Below are 23,705 nucleotides of genomic sequence, written 5' to 3'. Positions count from 1 at the left end.
ATTTATCTCCAGTGCCCTTCGCTGACAGTTTTAACCAATCCGACAGTCAATTCAAGAGGTTATCGGGGCCATGCCTTCCTTGACTTCACTCCGTAACACCATGCAAGATATCCCGATACCTGAATGCAAGGAAACCAATATAACCAAACTCGATTTTGTCTCCCATCAAACTAAATTCCCATACCATCACAGCAAGCCTTTCCTAGCTAATTCAACCTTCCGTGCGGCTTCGCCGGCTTTAAAGCCGCCTCGTGAAATGCAGATGGCGCTTCCCTCGCCGAGTTCGAACTTCTCTTCAACTTGCGGATGCGGGCAAGGACAGTGATGAGGAAAATGCACGCAAGCTAGGGTTCCAGGACAAAGATAATTGGAGCACTGGGCTACAACATCATTTCGTGATTAACTTTCAAGCTTTGTCTAGGAAAATGTAAAAGACATACCCCCATCATACGTCTTTTGATACCAGGCACTGTCGCTGGGGACATTTCTTTGGTCCTGAGATTCCCGGTGCTGTCCTCCAGCGCCGAACATTTGCTCGAAGAACTGGAATTGGGCGTGTGCCGTCGAAATGAAGATGAGCAATGCCAAGATGGCATTGATGGATATGCGAGCCATTTTCCTAACACTCCGTGTTGTCCTGCGATGCCTTCTGCACAGGGATGCTGGGGAGGTGACGATGTGCTCCAACAGGCCAGCTGTCTCGATTCGCAGTCGCCCTTTTCCCTGTCCGCTGAAGCTTGTCATCAGCCAAGAAGCCGTCTGGGCGAAAATCATGTATCACGTGACCTCTTAACTTTTTTCCGTCCTCCGCAAGCTCAATTCGACGTTCGAGCGCAAACTCGCGATCGAGACTTGCGTACTGGTCTCGGTCTACCTCTCTGGAGACAATGCTTCAGCCTCAGTTCCGAGCGCCCTTTCGGGTACTCGAAAGAGTTTTTGTCCCATTCCTTCAGGCCCCTAAACAGCCGTCACAATTCCTCCAGCAACGAACATCCATCACCGCACCCCATAACATCACTCCTCTACACCCGTCCCGCCTCGGCGCTCAATTCCGTTACGCATCCCACGCTACCCAAGGTGCAGCAAACGCGCACTCCAAAAACTCACCCGGAAGGCGTCTGGGCGCCAAAAAGACCGGCGAGCAATACGTGATCCCAGGAAACATCATCTTCCGCCAGCGAGGGACGAAATGGTTTCCCGGAGAAAATTGCGGCATAGGGCGCGATCACACGATTTATGCACTACAGACGGGATATGTGAAGTACTACCGCGACCCGCAAAAGCATCCTACAAGGAAATATATTGGCGTCGCGTTTGCTAGGGAGGACGTCCTTCCCTACCCGAGAAACGCACCTACAAAGAGACGGTTGGGCATGGTTGCGGCCCCGATGCCGGTCGAAGATGTAGCTGTTGTGCCTGAAAAGAGCGCCACCCCGCCACTCAGACCCGGTTATCAGTACCGTGAAGGTAACTGGGAGATCGGTCGTCTCCCCGACAAGGCTGGGATCACCGTGAAAGAATGGAGGAGAAAGGATCGGTGGACGGCATGGAGGAAGAAGACGGAGAAGATCAAGCGCGTTGCTCAGATGAAGGATTTGAAGAACCGGAAAAAGACCAAAGTCAAGGCGAAACAATGATGAACAAGCGGATTTGGACGCCATATGCTATTCCAACTTAGCTTTTAGTGGAGTTCGGGCTTTTTAGTTTTCTTGTACCATAGATGGCAGAAGTTGAGCCGGGACCTTTTCTGTGTATTTTACCGCTTTCTCCTCGGTTAACCGGCGTATGACAGTTTATCCCCTGTTTATCCGTTGGAAGCATGACTGCCATGGTAAACGGGGCCATTACTTGGTATCTCACTACGTTGGGCAGATTGGATGAGGATAGATTATGTGACTCGACATTTTAACTCCCATTGATACGAGACAAGAAGGCATCAAGTGCCATTAAGATGTCTTTCTAAAGGGACCGTTAACGGTAAACTTTGGAATAATAGACATGGCCCCCTCGAAACGTATGCTGGTGTAGAGGTTTGAAATCACGAAAGTAGCAAATTTACTCGTGACACTCCTGCTGTATTTCCGCCCATCCATCAAACAAATTCCCAAAAATCAAAACTTGACAAATATATTCGTGATCCAAAACCCTCACCTTCCTTCCGCTGATCCGAAACTCATCAATATCGTGATATTCGTTATCATCCCCCAAATCCGAAGCCTTTTTTCGCTTCTTTGGAGGACGGCCACGGCCTCGAGCTCCTGAAGGCCTGGGTGCCGCTGATCCGGACGTATATAGGAGCAGCTTGCGCGCTGCTTTAGCCGATTCCGATTCTTCATCTCCGGCATATATCCAGACACAGTCAGACAAAGTATCCTGTTCCCGGTTTGTTGGTGAACAAGCGTCCTGACTCAACAGGTCAATGGCTCCCTGCACATCCGGGATATGTGTAACCTTATTGGGACCTAGTGCATACGTAAAAAAGGCATATGGGTTCCTTTCTGCTGAATGCCTGCTGTTCGTGATGATCAACACATGTTGTCCAGTGAGAGGCCTGGGACGTCGTTGGATAGTGTGACTCAGACGTGCTGTGGATGCAGGGTAAGGAGAAAGGATTCTAGACTTCACGGCCTTTTGAAGGACCATGGATGGACCTGCAGCAAGCAAATACGGTTCCCAGTTAATGATTGTGTTGTCAGAGATACAGTGATCAACCCATCGACCTGATAAGCAAGGTAGGTTGAGTGCAAGTGCTTGCAGATATTTGGGACGTCGGGAATAATTATCAGTGATCAGACAGACAAACCCGAGCTGCTCAGCTCGAGATGTCAGAACCAGGTCGTGCGTCTTTTCGTCCGCCGCGGAAGACGAGAATGGGAGATGAAAGAGTTCATCAAACCCGTCCTTCAATATTCGACCTCCATTTCTTAGAATCAAGCGCTCCAAGCGAGATAATTCCTTTCCATTATGAGTATATGAAATGGCGAATGCCATACCACTGAAAATTCCCACTCCCGAGGTCTCTTTGTGCGGGGTGCGGGCAGCACTGGGAGCAAAGCTGGTTTCACCACAATCCATTGGAGTTTGCAGTCTCGACGTCAAGTTACTCGGAGATATAAATGAATATGGCCTTACTCCCAGTCTCGACCAGAGGTTCTTGTCCAGGTATATTCTAGAGATTGGTACAGTAACATTCTGTCGTCTACCGAGCGATTTTTGTTCTTGTTTTGGCGCCAGAACCACCGATGCATGTCCATGTATATCAGTTAGAGGAGGCGGACTTCCAGGAGTGCATGGAGCATTTGGGGCAAGCTTATCGGTCAATTGAACGACCCGATAAGGTATTTTTGGCAGGTCCAGTGAAAATACTTTGACGGTATCATTCACATTTAGCTCGAGTTTCTTCACGCTGGACATATCCAGCTCTTCTGGTGTCTCTGAATCCTCAAACAAAACCAGATAACGTTGACGACCAACATCATTGGATACACCAACACAAGTAGCCGGATAATAGCCATGCGGCTGTCCGTTAAAAAAAGCAAAAATTTGATTTGAAAAATCAAATTTCTTGATGGAAGGATTTGCCATCGCGTCAGCGCATTCTTGGGGCGGAGTCTCCTCGCGGACTGGAGGATCGGACGAGATCCTTTCTGTTGGGACCGGCGAAGAGCTTGACTGAGTATAGATGACGACGGCTTCTGCAACTGAATAGCCCTTCTTCCCACCTTTTAGGCCTTTGGTAATTGATGGCTTTTTGATTTTTGGCGGGTTTCGGTGGGGCACACAGCCCTGCACCTTTCTCTGAGGCGAATCATCCACCTCCCAAATGCTTTTCGATACTGGGTTAATCTTCTTTCGAGTTCGTAGAGTCGCAGAATTAATAGAACTAAGGGTACCTGTCCCACTGATGCGCTCGCTTCCTGGCCCATCTAGAGGGTCAGATGCCGTCTCATATAGACTTTTGTGGCCATGAAACCGAGGCAAAGTGAGTTTGGAAGAAGCATAAATCCCTCTGCCACTATTAGACTTTCTTTTTTTCGCTGCATGACCATCCGACTCTGAAATTATTTCCTGGAATGTTTTGTCGTCTGTGGTCATCAGGCTGATGTCATCAAATTGAATTTGAGGCGTTGCCCGTAGTGGAGACTGGTCAGAGGCAATGTCTGTCATGGACCGGCGCTGACGGCCGCTTGGACTTGAAAGAATAGAAGGAAGCCGATTCGAAATGTTCCTTCGGAGCCAACCTGCTGATGCGGGATCTCTAACGTTTTGAGTATTGATATGGGACATTGCAGGTAAATCGTCACTTTCAGGTAGCTCGTGACTATCCTTAGATTTAGAGGGATCGCTTAAAAGGGTTGAGGAGGGCATCCTTTGATCATCTGGGCTAGTTTCCGGTATAGTGCGCTGGAAACATTGAGTCTCGGCAGGACGTGGGGTAGGGGTATCGTAAACAAACGATACCATAATTGTGTCCTCGTTCATATTATCATCTTTGGGATTGATGGTGTCACGGTGAGCTTCGGCTTGGCCGCTGCGTTCAAGAACTCCACTCTCAGGAATAGCGACGTCTTCAGAACAGTCCAGAGGTCCTGCCGGAGACCGAAGTTTTGATGCAGTGGAAAAAGATGCAAGAACCTCGGTAACTGGTGCAGGGGGCCGCATTGATTCCTTGTCAGGACTTAATGATCCTCGAACCGCCGTGGCAAGGGGCTCTGGTGACGACTGTGTGTGAGGATTGGAAACCATTGGATTTTGGCCCAAAATTATGGTATCCAAAGGCTGGTCACATGATTCAGCATCGTCTCTCCCAGAACCGGGCTTGAGTTGAGTGCTCTCGACATCTCCTGTAGATGATTGGGAGTTTAGCACCATTTCCCGATGTGAATCGTCACTTTCATTGGCTGCGCTTGCTCCATTAAGGGTGCTTAACGGCTGGGACTGATAGGTCAGGGGCTCCGGGAGATGAGTTGAATTTGGTCGAGGGGTGGAAAGGCCTTCCTCGACATCTAGCACCTGTGAGAGTGCATCATGTGCGAGAGCAGTTGGGTTGGAGAGTCGAACGGGTCCATTATCAACGTTTTCTTTATCATCATCTCCATTAACTGTGGAAGGGTTAGGGTCTCGAGAGCCAATGATTTCATCTTCTTGTTCGGTCTCCAGTTCACTCTCCGGCCCAATCTCTGTCTGAGGAGCCCTCTCCGCGCTTTTATCCGCCACAGGTAACGAGATGCTTTCGGACCGGACGTGCGGAGAGTTTTTCGGTAACGACGTCCCAGCCGCTTTTTGGCGAGCTCTGCGGGAATTCGACCTTGATGGAGCCGTAACACATTCAAACTGCTTTCTGAGTTCATTCTCGGCTTCCTTCTCGCGTAGTCGACGTTGAAGCGATTCGTCGTTGGCGAAAAAACCGTCATCACTGAGATTATCTGACGCATAATTAGATTTCGAGAGCGATTCCTGCTGGTCGACTAGTTTTGCACGCGCTTCTTGAGATTCTTTTACAGAGATATAGACGTCCTGTGGCTCAACACAGCCGGACCCAGGAGCTGGCGAGGTAGTTTGGAGTGGCGAAAAGAGAGACGTAGCTGTCTGCCGGCTTTGAACAGGGAAATTAGGGGAAGGCATATCCGAGGATAACTCTGGCCGAGGGACGTTCGCTAACGGAGAGGATGAAGCTTGCGTGGCATTAAACAGCTGGCTCAGGGCCATCACAGATCCTGGTGTCTTACTTTCAGCTAGAAACGGATTGTGTTTCAAGGCTGGAGTGGGAGTTCTGGCGTCAGCATCATGGGCCCCATTTCTCCGAGGGCTGGAACCAATGAAGCGTTGAGACTCTGGAAATGGCTGATAATGAGTTGGGGAGGAGGGTTCGTCATCGGCTCCAGATGTATGCCCATCTTCGACGAACTTGCTATACAAGTCTTCGTCCAAATCCACTAGTAGGTCTAGATGCCCCGTATCTCCTTCGCCGAGAGTTTTTTGCGTGATACCACCATCTGCGTTTGCAAGTCCACATGAAGTGTCAGGAATCGATAGTTCGCCTTCGACCTTGCGTTGCTTTAAGATGTTATCATACACAGACTGCGAGACTACCTGAGTATCCCCAGGTAGGCTATCTGTAGAAGTCATTGTTGGCGGTAGGAGCCTAGGACCTGCGTTCCAAGCTTCAGCGTGTGGAGAGGACAGTCTACTTATATCCGTGTCGGCATTTTGTTGGTAGGAGAACAGAGGAAGTCCATCTGGATCAGGGCTTTGTGGGTTAGAGACCATCTCCGTGGCGACAATGACATCAATTTGTAATTTCCCATGTTTTTGCGCTGCAGCTGATAGACCTCCATGGGCATCAGTTGTTCCCCCGGCGCCTGGGGGTGCCCAGCAATGTTCCTGTTAACAGACACGCATGTTAGTTGTAATCCCCAGAACATGACAGTCACAACGGGGTCCATTTGACACACATCACTGATTCCCAATGCTGCTTCCTTGAGGTATGTCAGATCAAGGCTATCATCCTGGGTTTCTGGAGCTAGAGACATGGTAGCCAACCCTTCATCTCTCCCACCCAGCGCAGGATTGTTCGCAGAGAATGTGTTTCTCCCAGTTGTTCTTGCTGGTACCACTTCATACATGAAAGTATTAATCAGGTGTGGGTCCATAAGGACGCGACACGTTAAATTACTGTCATTCAAGTTTGGCGGGCGCGTCACGAAGTCACATGATCAAACTGGAAATCCAATATTGCAGTTTTGAGATCGGCAAACAGATGGACACTTCGCCAGCCATTTATCCTGTGGCATCATTTTTTTCGAACTGCCTTGTGTTAGCCCTATCATCATTGCTCTTCTTCCACAATGGATTCTGCAGCCAGAAGAAATTACATCTCAGTTGCTCACTACTAACACAGCCAGCTGGAAATGCTGGAGGGCTTTGTAACTATTCAGGGTGGCTGTTCTGATATCCAAGCTCAATCGCCTCCCTGAATGCACAGAGAAGTCAAAATGCACACAAAAGAGTGAAAAGGTAGAATAGAATGAAATAGTGTATCAATTTGCATTGTTTGTGCATCCGAAAAGGATTTATATTACATACACACTACTTGTAAACCAGGTGGAAGGCTAGGATGAATTAGCTCCCACTCCACGCCGAGTCTATTCTGTCCCGTAATGCTCGGATATCATGCACCCGAGTGCGGCAACACCCTCCTACTAATATTCCATTCCAAGCGTTCCGGTTCCAAATGTGATTGACAATCCTCCAACAGCGTTCAGGCCAAGACTCTGTTATTTCCTCCTCATCCTTTTTGACCCAGGTCTTCAACGTAGAATCATAGATTTCCCCTTGGGTTCCATCGGGATATAAAACTAACCACGGCCGAGAAGACCAAGAACTCCCAACACTCGCACGTTCCCCGTTATTGGTCAGTTTTTCCCGTCCTAACTCATCTTCCATTATGTCGACAATACGTTCAACATTCTCCAGGCGTGTGCAGTTAACACCAATTCCCCACGGACGGAGTCCGTTTTCGCTTGTTGAACCAAAGGCGGCGGATGTCCAGCGCCTGACATCCTCCTCATCGATATCTTCCTGGGGGAAAACACCAGTAATCCACCATTTCCTTGACTGTCCCGATTCAGCAATCTGCAATAATTTGCCCATCGCACCACGGATGGCAAGAACTTCATCCCACCGCCGCACAGTTTCGAAGCCCAAAAATTCAATCTTTCTCCATGTCTCGGGGTCTTCCATATATACCTTAAGGCGATTTGCGTGCCATGCTTCCAATGCCGCCGTGTTGCTCATCTCCTCTGGGTATATTCCTGTGTACTCCGCAGAAACAGGGCACATGGTCGCTCCATACGGTCCCAGAGACAAAGCCACGCGTGGAGGTTTTGAAGAAAAGTTGAAGGAGGAATAAGCAAGAGGTATTGCTGAACGCATGTACCGAGTTGCATCCATTGGTCTATACGTAGCGTGGCCATCCCTTTCATCCTGTTTATGGTCGGCAGGTACATTAGCGGGGACAATCGCCGTCCTAGCGAATCCTTCAAAGCTGGCTTGATAAGTTGCCGTAAGGACAATATCTGCCCCAGCATCCACATAGGACCGATGTATCTCGCTTAACGTGGTGGGATGGGATAGGAGTAGATGCGACGACCACAATGGAGTCTGGGCAGAAAAGGTAAAACCATATGGCGGCTCTTCGAGTACAGTCCCCATAGCGCCATCCAATAAAAGAATATTCGGGATATGCTTTGACATAATATTTGACAAGAGGAACCCTATTGGTTAGAAGGCCAGTGCGTTCAATTTGTTAATAAACACCTAGAGAACGCGTCTTCCAAGTCCAATGGTCTTAGAATCCAATAACTGGAATGTTTTCGCGCCAATGTTGAATTATTTACTTCATTCATCAAGAGTTCGATGTGGAACGATTAGATGAAACCTTCCAACCTTCCTGGAAGTGATCGGCCCTCTGCGGAACAATTATTTTGCGTCCAACCTTTGGGTCACGTGGACACAAATCCATGCTCATCGAGCCCTGCCCAGGTCCCGAACATCCTTCGCTCGCAGCAAGTCAGCCTGGAATAATCCATGGGGCACATCTCAATCCCGACTCCGATTTGGAACCCAACGCCTCATGGTCATTTCGCGGACTGCATATGTTTTCAAAAGTGCTCCAATATCAAGTTCTCCTGACGTATCTTGGGGTTCTGGAGCGGTCGGCGGTATTTCCACATATAACAGGACCAGAGTCTTCTTAACTTGAGCCTGAACCCTGTTTACGCAATGAAGCCACCACCACGTATGTGGGAGTTTCTTCGCGACGGCCGCCCGTCTCTCTTCAGTTTCACTCCAGTACGGATGTTCATAGGCAGGCAGCACCACGACTGCGAACTCTGCATGAGAGAACACGGGGCCCCGATTATAGAGTAGGAAATCGACACCAAATTTGACCCCCGAGCGAACAACCCATCCAAGAGAGCGGAAATGATGATAAGCAACGTAAGAGACGATGAAGCGGTCATCCGGCTCCAGATGCATGAGCTCATCACGGGGTGGAAAGTAGGAATGGCGACGAAATAAGGATAGAAGGTGAGAGTTAGGTAGAACAGAACTCATATTATGATCGTAGACTTGAAGAACACCAAGTCCGTAGGCAAGGAAAAAGGCTTCCTCATTGGATAATTGAAGATGCTCTTCATCTTGAACTTTCGAGGAATCGAGCTTTTCAAGCTTGGATGGTTGTTCCAAAATTGCTTCTTTCTCATACTTTCTAGTATCTACTTCTGATGAGAACCGTACAATTTTGGTTCCATTGACAGCTGAGTTCTCAACGCCCTCTCTCACCGCGTTGTGACTCGACAGTGAAGCCGAATTCCGAACTGAGCTGCGACCCATGTTGGGACTTTTGTCGTTAACATAACCATTAATATGAATATCTGAACCAGACACCTGTTCAGTGGGTTCGGCTGCAATGGCGTCCTTGCCCGGGCGCGCAGCCGCTTCGGCTCGCAGCTGCTCGGCAATCGCTTCCTTTTCCTTTCTCGCCCGTTCTAATTTCCATTCCCGCCGTTCAGTTCGTCTGTTTCCAGTAGCTTCCTCGCTGGTATCTAACGCTAGCAAGCCTCTCCGTTTCTTCTCGCGCTCCAACCAAGTTGGTTCACTTCTACTCAGACTTCCTTTACCAAAGAAGCCCATCTCCCATAAGGCACGAATCGCTTTCGGATCCACCACGTGGACAGAGGATATGGTAGGGTCAAAATATGCAGAATATGTCTCACGATAGGGTGGAGAAATAAGGTAGGTAAGGTAGGATAGGGCAATGCTGATGATTGACAAGGGGTTATGGGGTAGCAAAGGAGGCAAGGGATGGACAGTTAAAGGAAGAGAATGACGGTGGATGTGCTTATAATTTGGTCGGCGCTGGCGATGCGGCCGAGCTTTGGCAATGGGAACCTGTAAATCTGGCTTGACGGCGTTGCCGCTCATGGTATCTTTTACACCACTCGGAGCCGGCGTAGACATGGTATTGCACCGTTCTGGAGTAAAAAGGGTTCTAAAAATACTGACAATCAGTATTTTGTCTCGCATTTACAATAGGATTTCAGGGGCTGAAAATGGCCTCCAGCTATGTGCTATGTTCCTCAGATACCGTTGTAGTCATAAAAAGAGCCAGCATTGGTCAACAGCTAGAAATCAGTGCCATTGCCTAGGCTGCTAATGGTGTCATCACCGGAACAAATATGACAAGAGCTTGTACCTAAAATGGGCGAGCAAGGAAACATGTTTCAACTCACAGTGGGACAGAGAATTGTGATGTTGGAATGAACTCAAAACACTACAAACGATAGCTCCACATTTAGATCATCCGGGAGGAATGAGTAAAAAAATGTATGAGCTTATGGATGGCTTTGTATCATAACTAGCCACAGAGAAAGCCTGGTTGGCTTGCGGTCCAATGATTGTGTTGGGTGCTTCGACGAAGGAATGTGCGAGGATGCGAAGTTTTTCAGGGCTGTGGGTGATGTGCGGTCGGTGAAATAATCCTCCGCATCCGAGCTCCAAAAATGGATCGAAAATCAAAATCGCATCTGAGCTCAGCGCTGAACTCGAGAAACAGTTTCTGGTCAGTTTCTGGCGTTTGTTCTTAAACCACTACCGTCAAGTGAGTTGCATGTATTATCGGGGATCTGGGGAGGGCTATCACTGATTACCTGTTACTTTAGGATGCATTTGATGTACACTCTCGACGACCAGGGGAAGCGAGTCTATACCCTTAAAAAAGTACTCAACGGGCAGGTGACAAAGTCTGCACACCCAGCCCGATTCTCACCAGATGATAAATACTCCAGGTATCTGTTATCCTGCTACTTTGGCTTCCTTTACCATGCATCAGGTTTCAGGAATAGAAGCTGACTGAATTTACACGATAGACACCGAGTCACTCTCAAAAAACGATATGGATTGCTACTGACACAACAACCCGGTAAGCTCTATGCTCTCTTTTAAACGGTTTCGGGCCCCTAATAGCGTTTTCATAATAGAGCCGAAAGTGTAAAAGTTCTTTGATAACGAGTTTTGGCGAATGGCGTTGAATCATACCTGTTGGGTGGGAGAAATGTCTACGTTATCTAGTGGTATCCATAGTTCTGGAAATACATTTCTTGTTTGAATACGACCTCGATATGCGTTATTGACTATGATTCATGACTTTTATCCCGCCAATGCCATCATAAATTATCGTGACACAAAAAAGTCCCAAATTATCTTCGTCTCCTCGAATTAACGTTTCGACCGGCCCCTACTTTGACTCTTCCGCCAGTTCGGGTTCGTTCTCCGGTCAGGATACCCGGAAGGTAATCCTCATCCATGAGGTCCCGTCCTTTCCTAGCCCTTCTTCCGTTTTCTGCGACGGCTCTAGTATATTCCTTTTGGTCCGGCGCAAGGATCAACTCCGTTCCCCAGCCTCCTTTGCCGCCTCCGTCCCCGTTCCACTTTCCGCTTGATGTGCCTGCGATAGGCTTTGGAATGCTGAATTTGTTTCCTCTGTTGTTCCATTGCATGTTCTTCTTCAAGTGCATCTTAAATTCACCTGTCGCTGTTGTAGAGCAGGAAACACGGGTGAGTGTGGGCTGGCCGCATCGAGGGCAAAATTGTTTTGTCATTTCTCTGGTAGTAAAGAAGCAGCCATGACAGCGAAGTATGTACGACTTGAGACGCCTTATTCTTTCGAGGTTGTTCGTCGAGAGAAGGTTAAGGTTCATCTGAAGTAGCACGTTCTGCATGGAAAAATCTGTTGTTATCGTTGCAACTTGCATGGTTTTTGTTTCAACGGAAGCTGCAGCTTTTGCTGCGTCGCGAGCCTGCCGTTGTTTGATATTAGACGGTGTAATCCAGCCGTCATCTGAATCTGACGCCTGCTCGTCCTGCGAATTCCCCTCAGAATCTTCAGAGCCAGCTTCGGGCATCGCAATTCGTTCAGGCTCATTAGTAGGCGGAGTAGAGCTCTGTTCAGCAGGCTGGCTGGGCTCTTCCAGGGTAGTTTCCTCCAAACCTTCCACGACATCATCTATTGAAGCATCCACTGCCACAGGCCCCGCCGCTTCATCTGAGGTTTCGGACGACTTTTCCTGTGCCTCATTCTGCTCGGTCCCCGCCTTCCACTGCTGCTCTTTTGACGGTGGGACGCCATTGATTCCCTTTTGTCCTGGGACTTTTCTTAGCCTCCAATCGCCTCCATTTCTCTCACACTCCACCTCATACGCCAGTGCCAAAATCTCCAAATCTGTCCGACTTAGCACCTCCCGATCGCCAGTCTTCCTTGCAAATTCAGAGACAACTTTCAGACTTTCAGGTTTGGGTGACCTTCGCTCGACGAAAGGTAGGTATAATGTTTCCACTCTCTGGCGGGCATCCGGGTCACGAATTTCGGAAACAACTGCTGGGGTTGTGAGGAGGACGTGGGACTGTGCGAGGAGGGTGGATATGGGTGGGATGTTCTTGATAAGTGGCCCGGCATCGAGGACAATGGTGTGGACCGGTTTTGGCGGTGCAGAAGTTTCAGTGGGCTCTGTCATGGTGCTATGCAGTGTTTGCGAACTCATAGCACCTCTCTTTCACGACAGGGAAGCGTCTCGAATCTCAGATATCAGCCTGGAGAAACGACCGCTGATAAGAAATTATTTGTGGTGGCCCGTGTGCTAAGCTTATCAGCTAGTCTTGGCACGAACCTCTTCCTGCTGTGATGCGGAGTAGCGAGCTCAAGAACACTTTTGAAACTCACGATCATTACGGAGAAATCCCGCTCCCTTTTCCCCTTGTAGCCCCGGAAGGCCTTGAAAGAGGTTTCTAGTATTATAAATGGGAGCCTAAGTTAGTGCCCTTAGGCAAATAATTCTATTCTGCCTTCCCCTTTTTTCCCATGTTAAATACTCCTGACTCTGAAGTGAAATATGCTTGCCGACGGCCTACATTCCCAGTGATCGCCTACACCCCATCACGACGCTGGCTTTTTCGCGAGTCCACACAAATCCTTAGTGGCCTCCGTATTTGGCATTACCACTCGCCATACAGAAGCATTGCTCACTGTTAACGACTGAATTATCGCCGCAAGAGTAACACTGTATCCTATAGCAACCACTATTACATTTCAATGGACCCATATATTGGATGATATAGCTATTAATGTAACAGCAAATTCTGCGCAATTATCGATAGGTGCTTGCAAGAACGCTGCCCCAATTAATATCTATACTACCAGTAAGGAGAATGCATGTGATCGTTTGAACCAACCAAGAAGTGCTCATAACCGAAAAGAAACCCCGTTCAAGAACTTTGCCCAATTATCAACGCATCTCTGCCTAGAGCTGTCGGAACTCTTTATCAACTTCCTCAAAATGATCGAAAAAGCCCGTAAATAATTTCACGCCGAGTCCGGGATCCAAGCTTCCTGTAGTGGCCCTAATACTGTGCATGCTCAGCTGTGGGATACCGCAGTCAATAGCTCTCATTCCCGTTCGCGCACTTGTCATAGGACCGATGGTGCCTCCACTACGGCTATCATTTCTGATTTGGAAGACTTGAAGTCTAGAACCACACTTCTCTGCAACTCGCTGGAGAAGAGCGGTGCTAACGCTGTCGGTTGTCATATGCCCATTTGGATCTGCTGAAACAGCAACACCGATATTAAGACGTGGGGCATGATTCTCCAGATATACGTTCAGGAAATTCGGGTTAACCGCATGAATAACATCAGAAGAAACAAGGAAGCTGTTTGCAAAGGTTTGGGATAGGAGATTCGGTCCGTAATTCGGAGCAAAAGCTTCGACGATCCGCTCGATAACACTGCTCATATAGTTTGATCGGGCACCCTGTCTGAGTAAACTGCCAATCTCCTCATTATCGAACATCCCCACCATCTTGACAATCCCGGTCGAGGACTTTTCCGATGAGGCCAAGAGAGCTTCGAAGGCACTATAGCTGCACAGCTTATCGTCGATTCGACCAGCAAAGATGAATTCCTTATCCAAGCCACCAACTTGGGCGGCTTGGATATCAAACAGCTCGAGCTCCCAATTTATGATCGTGCTGTAATCAGAAACGCCCAACTCTTTAGCAATCGCCCTAACCAAACGTTCCGGCTGCGTAGCGGCAAACGTTCCTGGTTTAATCCCGCTATCAGCAGCATTGGCATCCTGACCAATGATATCCGAATTGTCCAATCCGATCACCGGGACTGCTTGCGTCTCAGGGTTAAATGGACCCTGCGACGGAGCACCAAAGTGTACCGCGAGAGTTGGCACCCTGGCAATCGGCCAGCCCAACTTGACCAGCTTTGACTCTACAACGCCAGTACTAGGGTTCTGGACCAGCACGCGTCCACCAATTCCCAAATCACGATCCCACCACGTAGAGCTTAACGCACCCGCATACGGTGCGACGCCAAGCTGGACAAAGCCGGCCTTCGTGGGTAGCTTAGACACAGGCTTGAGTTTAGCGCAGAGGGCGTCGATGTGTCCTGCTACCACCCCGACTCCATTCCCAGACTCATAATCACGACCGACGATGAATGCGATCAAAGCGCTGTCATTTCTAGTGCAGTAGTATTTCCCTCCCTGCTTCAGCTTTGACGTCCAGACGTCGCGCTCCGACAGCCGGCTGAAACCGTGATCGTCGAGACGGCGGGTAAATGTCGCGACAGCGTGGAAAATGGTCGGGTTATCGGTCATGAAATCACAGTAGGGTTTGGTATATGCTTCCGGTACGATGGCGGAGGAAGCTTTGTCCTCCGATCGATGACGGCATTGCTCGGCGGGGGATGGACGATGGGAGAGACTAATCTCGGATGGGCGAGAGAGCAGTTTCTTCGTCATGGCTTCGATTGAGAGCTTCCCGGTGGCCGCTTACGGACTCGATATCGAAAGTAGTCTGAGAAGAGGTTACTGAGGGGTACTTTGGATGAGAATTGTGGTAGTCTGGTTTGGTCAGAGGTCGCGTTCCGGGGTTGGGTTTCAAGGTTGGTTCCCCCATGCTAACCAGAACTGTGGGGAAGTTAAATCCATCCACTGGCATTCCTGGTTGCCAGAGAAACCCACAACCAGCTGCGCGCCCGTCAGCTACACTATTAACTCCGTCGGTATCAGACGAATCGAAGCATTGAACACGAGCAACCACCGCGTTCCTTTTCGAATGTTATTATTTCCCTTCAGGTCAAGAATTAATCACAACCCCCATGTGATTTATGCTCATATACTTCGCATTTTTGTCATTTTCATTGTTCAAAAAAGCCTAAAGGGGCACTGATGGAGTGTTTTATTGTTCCCGTATGTTGTCAAGTGGCCTGTACTCCTGATCAACACGAGATCATCAGGGACAATCCCCCGTCTGTCCTCCACCCAGAGTAACCCTACATATCCGCATCAAGGCTCGAACTAGCAACAGCATTTCAATCCACCTTTCCCTCGAAACGTTCGGTGGAAATTTCGACCCCATTAGCACGAGATACTTCTCGCCCAGCCGTTGACACAACAATGTTCACATGGCCGAGCTTGCCATCAAAATTGACGTTGAAGTGATTGACGCCAGCAACATTTGCCTTGAGCTTTGTAGGGGTTGGTTTACCGATTTGAATGCTGCCGTCTCTGGGTTCCAAAGCTAGAACGGATACAAAGACATTAACTTGGGAGACCAAACCTGGCTCTAGCACCGGCTGGCCAATTGCAGGACTATTTCCTATACTTCCGTCCACACTCACAGAATTAAAAGAGTTGCGGCGATACCAGCAAAAGATGATGTCTTTACTATCGGCGGTATTTGTGGTTGATTTTCCTGATTTGTATCGATCGGTATCATAAGGTAGAAGCCCGCTACCCTTGGTGTGGATTGATGTTGATGAGAGCGGACATGCCATTCAGCACCTTTTGGAACACCATTCTGGTACGGGGTACGGAGTAGATCGGACCAATATAATGAGATTCACTATACGGAGTAGTCGTTCCATGTAATAACCAAATAACGCTGCTAGTTGAAGCCAATCTGGTTGATATATACAAAGAGGACTTACTTGGACTAACGTCGCCACGCCACACTCAGCTTCATTTTTTTATTTTTTTCATTTTTTTTGGGCATTGAGGAAGATTGGTGTAGAACCAAATTAAAGCCGGCATTAGTTATAAATCGCCGATTACCAAGGGTTCTCGTCGACTCTTGGTCAGAATTATGGGTGGTTTCGAGTTTGCTCCAACAGGCCAAGCCTCCCAACTGAACGCTCCGTCGACAGCGTCCGGGAATTGTATAATTCCTTGTGCCCAAGCCTTGTCCAAGATGGTACGAAGAGGCAGTTGGTGGAATTCTTAACGGATGGCCAGTCGCTGACATTATCTGGTCTCTCGAATGTCGATGCTAATGGTTTGTTGCTGTACTCTAACTAACTAGTTAGTTATACTCCGTACAGGGTATGCTTTGTAAGTATCGATCAACTCGATAATAAGATAATCGAATGACAGTAACAAAGTGGAATCTCCCAATTCACTAGCGGCTTCGTACGCCTTCCGCACTACGGCGTTTGTATAGTCATCTTGCGGTGCAATATTGAAAATAAAACCGTCAATGCCCGCCTTCTTTGCTAGTTTGATATCGGACTTCCATTCATCCAATGTCATATAGGCGGCATTTCTGACCTCCGTGACATTAGAAATAAGAAATCATTTTATTTTTCAAGCTGGGAGGCCCATCATACAATAAAATGGGCGAAAACCGACTTTTGGCCACTTGCGACGTCAGAAAATATCGCTGTAGCTAAAGACAGTAAATATTTTGAAATACATGGCACCAGGTAACGGCTTAAATTGCCTCAACTAACGAAAATAGAGTAAAATATAGAGAAAAGGAGAGTAATATATGCCTCAAAGATGCCCAAAAAGAACACCTATCTTCTTAAATGCCGTATCTCAGATGGTTTAGAAGGGCTGGTGGTAATTTAAAAGCTAGCCCAGGCATGCTCTTTCGAGAAGACTGACAAGGGAAAACTGCACCGGGAGCTTATAAGATTGCTTCCCGGATTGTATGAACGTCATTATACGGAAACATCCCATTAATCAGCAGCCCGACGTACTGGGAGGTATCCATACTAAGTGCAGCTTGGCCCTGCAACCGAGAAGTAACTGGGGATACAAGGTGACTCAAGCCAGCAGGATTCATATAGCAAACGCTTTAGGACTTTAATCGGGTGGGAATAGCTGCAGATTCAGGCCCAAATTTGAAGAAGAACTCCAAGCTTCGCTCTGCTCGGCTCTTTTGCGGGCCATTTTTAAAGTGAAGGATGACCATACCGACACAGACTGGATGCACGTTACTGGGGTCAATCGCAGCGAGAAAGCCCAACAACTATCACTGAAGCGGATACTCAAATATTCAGCATCAAATAGAACTCTGAGAATATACCGCAAAGTGTTTTATTGTTGAAACAAGTCGAGCTGAGTGGTGCAGTGGAAGACACACTGGGGTGCAGCGGGCGTTTCAACGCACGAGGGAGCATCATGAGGCTATATAACTAATGCACTCTGTGGTGAGCACCTAGTTAAGGGTAACTATCTCCAAGCAACGGTTTTAATTATGGTTATAACGGATTAACTTGCGATCGTGCGATGGGCAAATGGGACATGTGGAGTGCCAGCAGTGGCATCGAGGAGTGAAAGTTCGCTGACGAGAGCGCCCACAATGCTTTCAGCGTCTTCCAATTCTCGGCCCTAAAACATCGGCCAACGGAACAACTCAACGCCGGTAAGCTGGGCTTCTCGGTAACATTGGAACCTCATCTCAAGGCTATCGCTCATCGCCGTCAATCAATCAAGCAACAAACCAGAACTTGAACCCAACATCTTTCGTTAGCTGGGTGTACAGGGCTGGTACAGAGTGCGGATAGTCCAATCCCAATCTTTATGCCACGAAAAGTTCAGCTTCGAGCACCCCCAAGTTGACCAGCTCAAATGCGCAGCGTCGACGATCCTTGCCAGCATCAAGGATCTCACTCCGTCCCGGCACCATTCTCCAGTTTGGCTGCAATACACCAGTCAGATTTGGGGAGCACTTCCCGCGCCATAGTTCAATTTGACCTCATATCCAGCACTAGCGAAATATCAGTAAAGGGACGTTTGCTGGAGCTGCAATATTGTATCCGAAATGAAGTTTGTCCCTCCGTACATGATATTGCCCTTCCCCTATGAATGCTTGAGATCAACGTCAAACAAACGACCAGCTTGCGTATTTCACTCGAGACCTACCTTATTTTAACGCCAGTTTTGGGGAAACCTGCAGCTTGTGCGCTATATATATATATATACACATATGCTTGCGAACCGATGACGTGCGACGTTCAGAGCGTTTTCGGTAACAAATATCCCTCGGTTATCTTTGATCCTCTTCATTACATTTGTTACACGTGAAGTGTGCCCGAGAAGTTAGTGCTAAGGTATCCCAGAGCGAGGGTTACGTTATGGATACTTAAACGAATTTCTTTGTTTTCGGATCACCGAGTCCCAAATGCGAGCCGAATCCGCAAGCTATCGGGTGCACAGGCCTAACAGTGCGAATATCTGCTCTCATTTCTTCCGATCCACCGAAAGAGTTTTGACCCAACATTGAGCTGCTGAAGTTGTCGGACATGCGACTCGGGAAGCTTTCTTACACCTTGATTCTAGCTCCGAAAGGCGCAGTAATTATTCGAGACACGACACCGCTTCTCCTCTCTACTTCACCGAAGTCGCGATGGTCGTCCGATTGCCAGAGCCGGCTGCCTACAGTTGAATCTACCATAACGGAGAGCAAGACCTACAGGTAACATTGCACCGTAGAGCTTTAAGCATCAAGGTCTGGTCCCAAATTAATCCATATGATATTTGCTCTACTTGCCCTGAGTGAAATGTGATTATTCATGGTCAGCCCCTGAAAGCCAACACGAGGTACTTGGTTCGCTTGCAATCTGGCCATTATTCGACAAAGAAAACAACCTGAATAAAATATAACGAAACACGTCTCGGTGTGGATGCTTTCTCTCCAAGCATTTATGTACTATTAAGGACTCTTTTCAACTTGCGGATATCCTCTCTCAACGCCTTTATACCGCCAGCTCGTGCACCTTGTCTATTCGTTTCTTCTTCGCTCATCACTGTCTCCATCAACCTCGGCAAAATGAGTGGGTGTAACCCTTTTTCTTCGTTTTTCTGTCCGCTACTGCTGAGACCCGTACGTCCTAGCATATTCCCGATGCAATCAAGCATGCGCACAACCACCTGTACTAGGACTAGAATTTGAAGGTTCTGATCCCCCTGCAGTGATACACCGCTAATCCGTATATCCGAAAGGGCGGTAGATATGGCTTTTTGATTCAGTGCAACGAGACAGTGACAAATATTAGAGAAAACAGTTCGACAGAGACGAATGAGATTAATGTAACACATGAGCATGGAAAGCGATGCCGCAATATCTATCTGGTGCCGTCGCGTTTGTCTTGTGCTACTCTCACCGCTTCGAGAGACGTTAATCATAATAGGCAACAGAGACTCATCGGAAGAAGATGGAGATATTGATAGCGCAGCCAACGAATGAGAGCTTCCCGAAGGGGTCTGTTCACTCATCGCGGTTCCCCGCATATTCGGCCTTGGGTTGTCGGAGTTTAGTTCATATATGGATCTTGCACTCTGGAAATTGACGAAGTTTTGGAGCAGATCTTGAAATTCTTGAAGCCCACGAATTACCTGGGCTATTGGGAGCGCTGGCTCTGATGGAGATACCAGCGTTGCGTTGTGCTCATTGGGCGGGGTATCGCTGCTGGTCTCGAGCTTGAGTTGCTGGCTCACGTCCATGTTGAGTCTTGCCAATCGTTCGAGCGATTCCTGGTATAAGTCCTGTGCTTCAAGCATGTTGACTTCTCCGAATTCGACAGCAGGCCCCGTGTCCAGATGCGTAAAATCGCTAACAATATTCTGAAACCCCGTCTCAGAGGCGCGATTTGGGCTTGGGGGGGATTGAGGTCCGATGTGTATCATGCTTGGCCCAATGTCACTCTCTCCGTTCAGACCCAGCGAAGGCCTGAAGAAATCGTATTTTTCTACAAGCGGAGAGATGTTCATCTCAACTGCGTTGTAGTTGAGCCAAGACATCGACTCTGCTTCAGCGCCGTTATTTTCACCTTCTCCCATGAAGGGAAACGGGGTGAACTTCGCCCCCGACATTTCTTGCACATCTGTAGAGGGCAGGTGAGAAGTGAAGCCTGGCCGAGGACCATTCAGGCCCTGAAATACCGGTGTCGAATCTTCACGCGCGGGTGAGTTACAGCGACTCCCGGTGTTACTTATCTTCCCTGGAGTGTTCATATAGTCCGGAAGTTTCTGGTCGGGGGCTACCTGGCTTCGTCGTCGTTTTCGATTCGCGATATTTTCCTTTCGTTGGCTATCTGAACGTCCCGGTCTTCCCATTCGCATTGATGGCTTTGTAATGCAAACCGCTCCTGCCCGCTCACAGCGGTTACAAGAAAGCTGATTGACTCGATTTCGAATACACCGAAGTTTCTGGCCTCTGCATCTTTCACATGCCAGTCGTTTCGGCTGTTCTGGCGTAGTCGAAGTAGTCGGCAATGTCTGTGTGTGATCAAGCATCCTGGATATTGTGCTCTTCAATTAGCTTGTTCGTTCTTTGCCACCCCCCCTTGGTGTGCGATCTTCTTATTTTGAAGATATTGAACAGGTTAAATATCGGAGAGCAGGCTAATTGCAAATCAACAAACTATACTTTATCTGCACATTTCTCACAACTTGCCACTAACAAGGGGTGGTGTATCGGTGCCAATGATACAGACTGCTGTCATCCATACATGTTTAACGAAGCGTAATGAGCAGAAGCGAGCGCTATTAGATTGAACGCATTTTTTAGTTGCTTTGAAGGATTATCCATGGCCTTCCGCGTGAAAGGCCGCCGGCAAAAGATTGGTAGCATCAAACCAGCCTGAAAGCTGGCCCTGGCTATCCACCCCCGACTCCGTTCAGATCCGGGCTAACTCTCACATCAGCAAGTTAAAAGCCTTTGCACATCATCCTTAAAATATATCTTGCTCGCTTCGGAATACGAAAATAACTGTTCAGTTGCTTGTCTCTTATTTTTGTCGGCACATTGGATTTCTCAGGTGTTTTAATACCTTTGCAGTTGCCCCCAACGAGGAGGATTTTCCATGATAGCGCGACGTGAACGGCTTGTGCTGACTGCATCAGGATCAAGGTCTTCATCCACCTACAAAATCAAATCTATGGTTTGTTCGAAATATCTACTTGTTGTGGGGTTCAAAACCTGATTATGACCAAGGATCGCACGATTTAGCCAACTCCTATAATCTCATGCGTGAGAATTCCGTCTGGTCCACCAGCGTGACTGTTGATCTTTTGCCTTGTGTGGCTCCGCTGTGTCAACTCCCGAAGATGTTATTCTGCCTATATTACTTCTTTAGGGCACATTTGATGCATATCCAGTACCCAGTTAAAGCTCTCGATTGTGTCTACATTCCAGATTGACGTCTTTACATTGAGGCGGAAAACTTCTGTGATCACTGACATTAGTGATTCGATCACCCTGCGATCAGATCGAAGTGACGTGACGACTTGATAAGTTATATATCCGATAGAGTGATTGTTTTCCTTCGTTGATTACAGATAGCCAAAGAATAATCCCGCTATGCAGAACAAGAAGTTAGGGAAATGAAGTGGAGGGTATAAATGTGTTCCAATAATCTGTATGTAAGCCCTGGTTTTCGACTGAGTCGTCAATTATGAAAATCCGATTTTGAGCTCGGATAAATCCTGTCCGGCTCTCAGACTCTCAATGCGGACCGGCTATCCTCCTTTTTCTTGGAAGGTGGTGTTTGCAATCCCGACTTGCTTTACCGGATCCAGTCCGTTGCGGTAACGTTCCACGCCTTCTGTCATCTTGAGCTCAGCCAGTCAAAGATTTCTTTCCGTTTGGTTGATCACGACCCGTTTGGTCCGGGCGAGGTCCTTTAAGAGCATTCCGGTCCATGGACTGGCGCAAGCCCTAGCTCAAAGATCCGGTCACGGGGACCTTACTAGAATTAAGGCGCCTCGGCTTGCTAAACACTGGCTAGATTCCGACCTCGACCTTTCTCTTGCACTTCGTATAAGGAGAGGATAGGCGTCTAGGCCGTTTTGCACACCACCTTTTGGCTTAGGCGTATCAAGGGATCTCGAATGTGACCTGAAGATAGTCCACTCCGCAACCCCGTATACTCTCCACCGCATCAACCCCCCTTTTTTGTTAGAAGGACCTGAGAGCATGGAACAGGGGACGAAAGCAATATCTGAGGACGAAAAGGAGGACTAACATCCATGCTACTAATACATTCGTCCAGTTGTGCCGCGACGCTCAGTAACAGCTAGAATAGTGACCACTCTTGTTGGGTACGGACTGTATGTACATACATCATACGTACAAATAGCCAAAACTATCTGGCTACATGAATAGGTGTGTTAAAACATTGGTAACGGTGTCTCATCAGGGACCTAACCCTTATGCCCTGTGCAACATGCATGTCAAGTCGATCATCCATGGCGTGCGTCTTTGCGGCGATCAACCCGCAGCAAGTGCCGTCTCCGAAGGTAGTTAAGAGGCAAACAGGCTTACGTAGAGTGAGCAAATGCATCTGCTATGTGGCACAGATGGAATTCAAATACGATCAAGGGGTATATATAAAATTGCCAACTAAGAAAGGATTTAGACGAGTTCAGACTGCCTCAGAGAAATATTCAGCATTCGATAAATCGTCCACCGGGAAGACATGGGTACATACCCCCTCAGGTACTCTATGTTCACACCCTAAACCCACCCTAGGCGCTTAAAGAGAGCTTTGTAATTTGGTTAAGATGGCTTTTTATATAGTCCGACTATAATGGCTATGTGCATCCTAAGCCGGCAGAGAGACTCCCAGGCTTATAGGTTACCTGCGTCCTACGCACCCGCTCCTTTTGTTCCTTAAATACCACGCGGGCACCACATTATTTGGCTATACAGCCAAATTCCGGGGTTACTCGACAATGCCGTGCTGCAGAACCTGGGAGGAGCAACCAATTTAGGTATGTCAATATGTTATCTTCGTTGGATATCAGGTGTCTGTCCCCTCGCCATTCATATGTATGAGACGTCAATCAGCGGGGATAGTAAGGCCTTCTTCGATTGATCCGTCATATTATATAGGGTGGCGCGGGATCTTCTCGCTCTCCTACGCATCCCATCTTAACTTCCCGCTTGTGTAACCATGCCATCCTCCTCTTAAAGCAACACACTGAATACATGCCCAAGCTGACACAGAACTACCAATTCAATTTCAGCATGCAATATTGCATTAGATAGTTTCATTTTGTACTCTGAATTGCTTCCTCGTCAAACTGATTGGCACTCTGGTCTCGCATTCAATTCTTTGAGTCAAGCATACAGAGGAGTTTGTCGTGTGGAAGAACCACACCCGTGAGGCAGTGTGTATACGGGGTTCTCAACCTAATGTTTCGAGGACTGAGGTCAGAGATTGTCACAGCAAAATCTGAACTCCTTGTTCACATCTATACTGGCCATTTCACTAAATTCAACTAATCCCACGGAGTACTCCGTAAATTAGTAGTTAAGAAGACACTCCGCTCGTGATACCTATGCCG

General features: G+C 48.1%; 10 protein-coding genes across 10 annotated transcripts; 2 read left to right on the top strand and 8 right to left on the bottom strand.

The window, feature by feature from the left end:
* Positions 1-186: 186 nt before the first annotated feature.
* Positions 187-615, bottom strand: CIMG_06642 (long chronological lifespan protein 2; the record flags this gene model as incomplete). Its single annotated transcript, XM_001242745.1, has 2 exons — positions 187-380; positions 441-615. The coding sequence occupies 2 exons, from the start codon at positions 613-615 to the stop codon at positions 187-189; spliced, it is 369 nt and encodes a 122-aa protein (XP_001242746.1).
* Positions 616-887: 272 nt separating this feature from the next.
* Positions 888-1,637, top strand: CIMG_06641 (ribosomal protein L27; the record flags this gene model as incomplete). The annotated part of the gene is made up of 1 exon (XM_001242744.1): positions 888-1,637. The coding sequence occupies one exon, from the start codon at positions 888-890 to the stop codon at positions 1,635-1,637; it is 750 nt and encodes a 249-aa protein (XP_001242745.1).
* A 418-nt stretch (positions 1,638-2,055) lies between these two features.
* Positions 2,056-6,653, bottom strand: CIMG_11789 (homocysteine S-methyltransferase; the record flags this gene model as incomplete). Its single annotated transcript, XM_012358696.1, has 2 exons — positions 2,056-6,384; positions 6,456-6,653. The coding sequence occupies 2 exons, from the start codon at positions 6,651-6,653 to the stop codon at positions 2,056-2,058; spliced, it is 4,527 nt and encodes a 1,508-aa protein (XP_012214119.1).
* Positions 6,654-7,122: 469 nt separating this feature from the next.
* CIMG_11788 (homocysteine S-methyltransferase) lies at positions 7,123-8,256 on the bottom strand (the record flags this gene model as incomplete). The annotated part of the gene is made up of 1 exon (XM_012358695.1): positions 7,123-8,256. The coding sequence occupies one exon, from the start codon at positions 8,254-8,256 to the stop codon at positions 7,123-7,125; it is 1,134 nt and encodes a 377-aa protein (XP_012214118.1).
* Positions 8,257-8,601: 345 nt separating this feature from the next.
* CIMG_06639 (tRNA-intron endonuclease) lies at positions 8,602-10,450 on the bottom strand (the record flags this gene model as incomplete). Its single annotated transcript, XM_001242742.2, has 2 exons — positions 10,296-10,450; positions 8,602-10,054 (listed from the first exon to the last, which is right to left on the bottom strand). Exon 2 carries the CDS (start codon positions 10,021-10,023, stop codon positions 8,602-8,604), a length of 1,422 nt encoding a protein of 473 aa, XP_001242743.1. The 5' UTR covers positions 10,024-10,054; positions 10,296-10,450.
* Positions 10,451-10,644: 194 nt separating this feature from the next.
* CIMG_11787 (H/ACA ribonucleoprotein complex subunit 3) lies at positions 10,645-11,176 on the top strand. Its single transcript, XM_012358694.1, has 4 exons — positions 10,645-10,663; positions 10,725-10,850; positions 10,932-10,984; positions 11,043-11,176. The coding sequence occupies exons 2-4, from the start codon at positions 10,726-10,728 to the stop codon at positions 11,054-11,056; spliced, it is 192 nt and encodes a 63-aa protein (XP_012214117.1). The 5' UTR covers positions 10,645-10,663; position 10,725; the 3' UTR covers positions 11,057-11,176.
* An 85-nt stretch (positions 11,177-11,261) lies between these two features.
* CIMG_06638 (RNA-binding protein NOB1) lies at positions 11,262-12,575 on the bottom strand (the record flags this gene model as incomplete). Its single annotated transcript, XM_001242741.1, has 1 exon — positions 11,262-12,575. One exon carries the CDS (start codon positions 12,573-12,575, stop codon positions 11,262-11,264), a length of 1,314 nt encoding a protein of 437 aa, XP_001242742.1.
* A 508-nt stretch (positions 12,576-13,083) lies between these two features.
* On the bottom strand, positions 13,084-14,967 carry CIMG_06637 (aspartyl aminopeptidase). The gene has a single exon (XM_001242740.2). It carries the CDS (start codon positions 14,868-14,870, stop codon positions 13,359-13,361), a length of 1,512 nt encoding a protein of 503 aa, XP_001242741.1. The 5' UTR covers positions 14,871-14,967; the 3' UTR covers positions 13,084-13,358.
* A 475-nt stretch (positions 14,968-15,442) lies between these two features.
* On the bottom strand, positions 15,443-17,664 carry CIMG_13070 (uncharacterized protein; the record flags this gene model as incomplete). The annotated part of the gene is made up of 5 exons (XM_001242739.2): positions 16,449-17,664; positions 16,185-16,398; positions 15,959-16,032; positions 15,777-15,930; positions 15,443-15,729 (listed from the first exon to the last, which is right to left on the bottom strand). The coding sequence occupies exons 1-5, from the start codon at positions 16,656-16,658 to the stop codon at positions 15,443-15,445; spliced, it is 939 nt and encodes a 312-aa protein (XP_001242740.2). The 5' UTR covers positions 16,659-17,664.
* Positions 17,665-19,058: 1,394 nt separating this feature from the next.
* On the bottom strand, positions 19,059-20,651 carry CIMG_06634 (uncharacterized protein; the record flags this gene model as incomplete). Its single annotated transcript, XM_001242737.2, has 1 exon — positions 19,059-20,651. The coding sequence occupies one exon, from the start codon at positions 20,649-20,651 to the stop codon at positions 19,059-19,061; it is 1,593 nt and encodes a 530-aa protein (XP_001242738.2).
* Positions 20,652-23,705: the final 3,054 nt, after the last annotated feature.

The sequence above is a fragment of the Coccidioides immitis genome (assembly GCF_000149335.2).
Source record: "Coccidioides immitis RS genomic scaffold supercont3.2, whole genome shotgun sequence".
NCBI classification, from domain to species: Eukaryota; Fungi; Ascomycota; class Eurotiomycetes; order Onygenales; family Onygenaceae; genus Coccidioides; species Coccidioides immitis.
This window is presented reverse-complemented; position numbering and strand designations above follow the sequence as displayed.

What these genes read in the sequence shown, in the direction of transcription:
- CIMG_11787 (XM_012358694.1), top strand. Translation starts at nt 10,726, where the DNA reads ATGCATTTGATGTACACTCTCGACGACCAGGGGAAGCGAGTCTATACC. An exon ending in CCAGATGATAAATACTCCAG is followed by an intron (nt 10,851 to 10,931) that starts GTATCTGTTATC and finishes TTTACACGATAG; the next exon opens with ACACCGAGTCACTCTCAAAA.
- CIMG_06637 (XM_001242740.2), bottom strand. Translation starts at nt 14,870, where the DNA reads ATGACGAAGAAACTGCTCTCTCGCCCATCCGAGATTAGTCTCTCCCAT.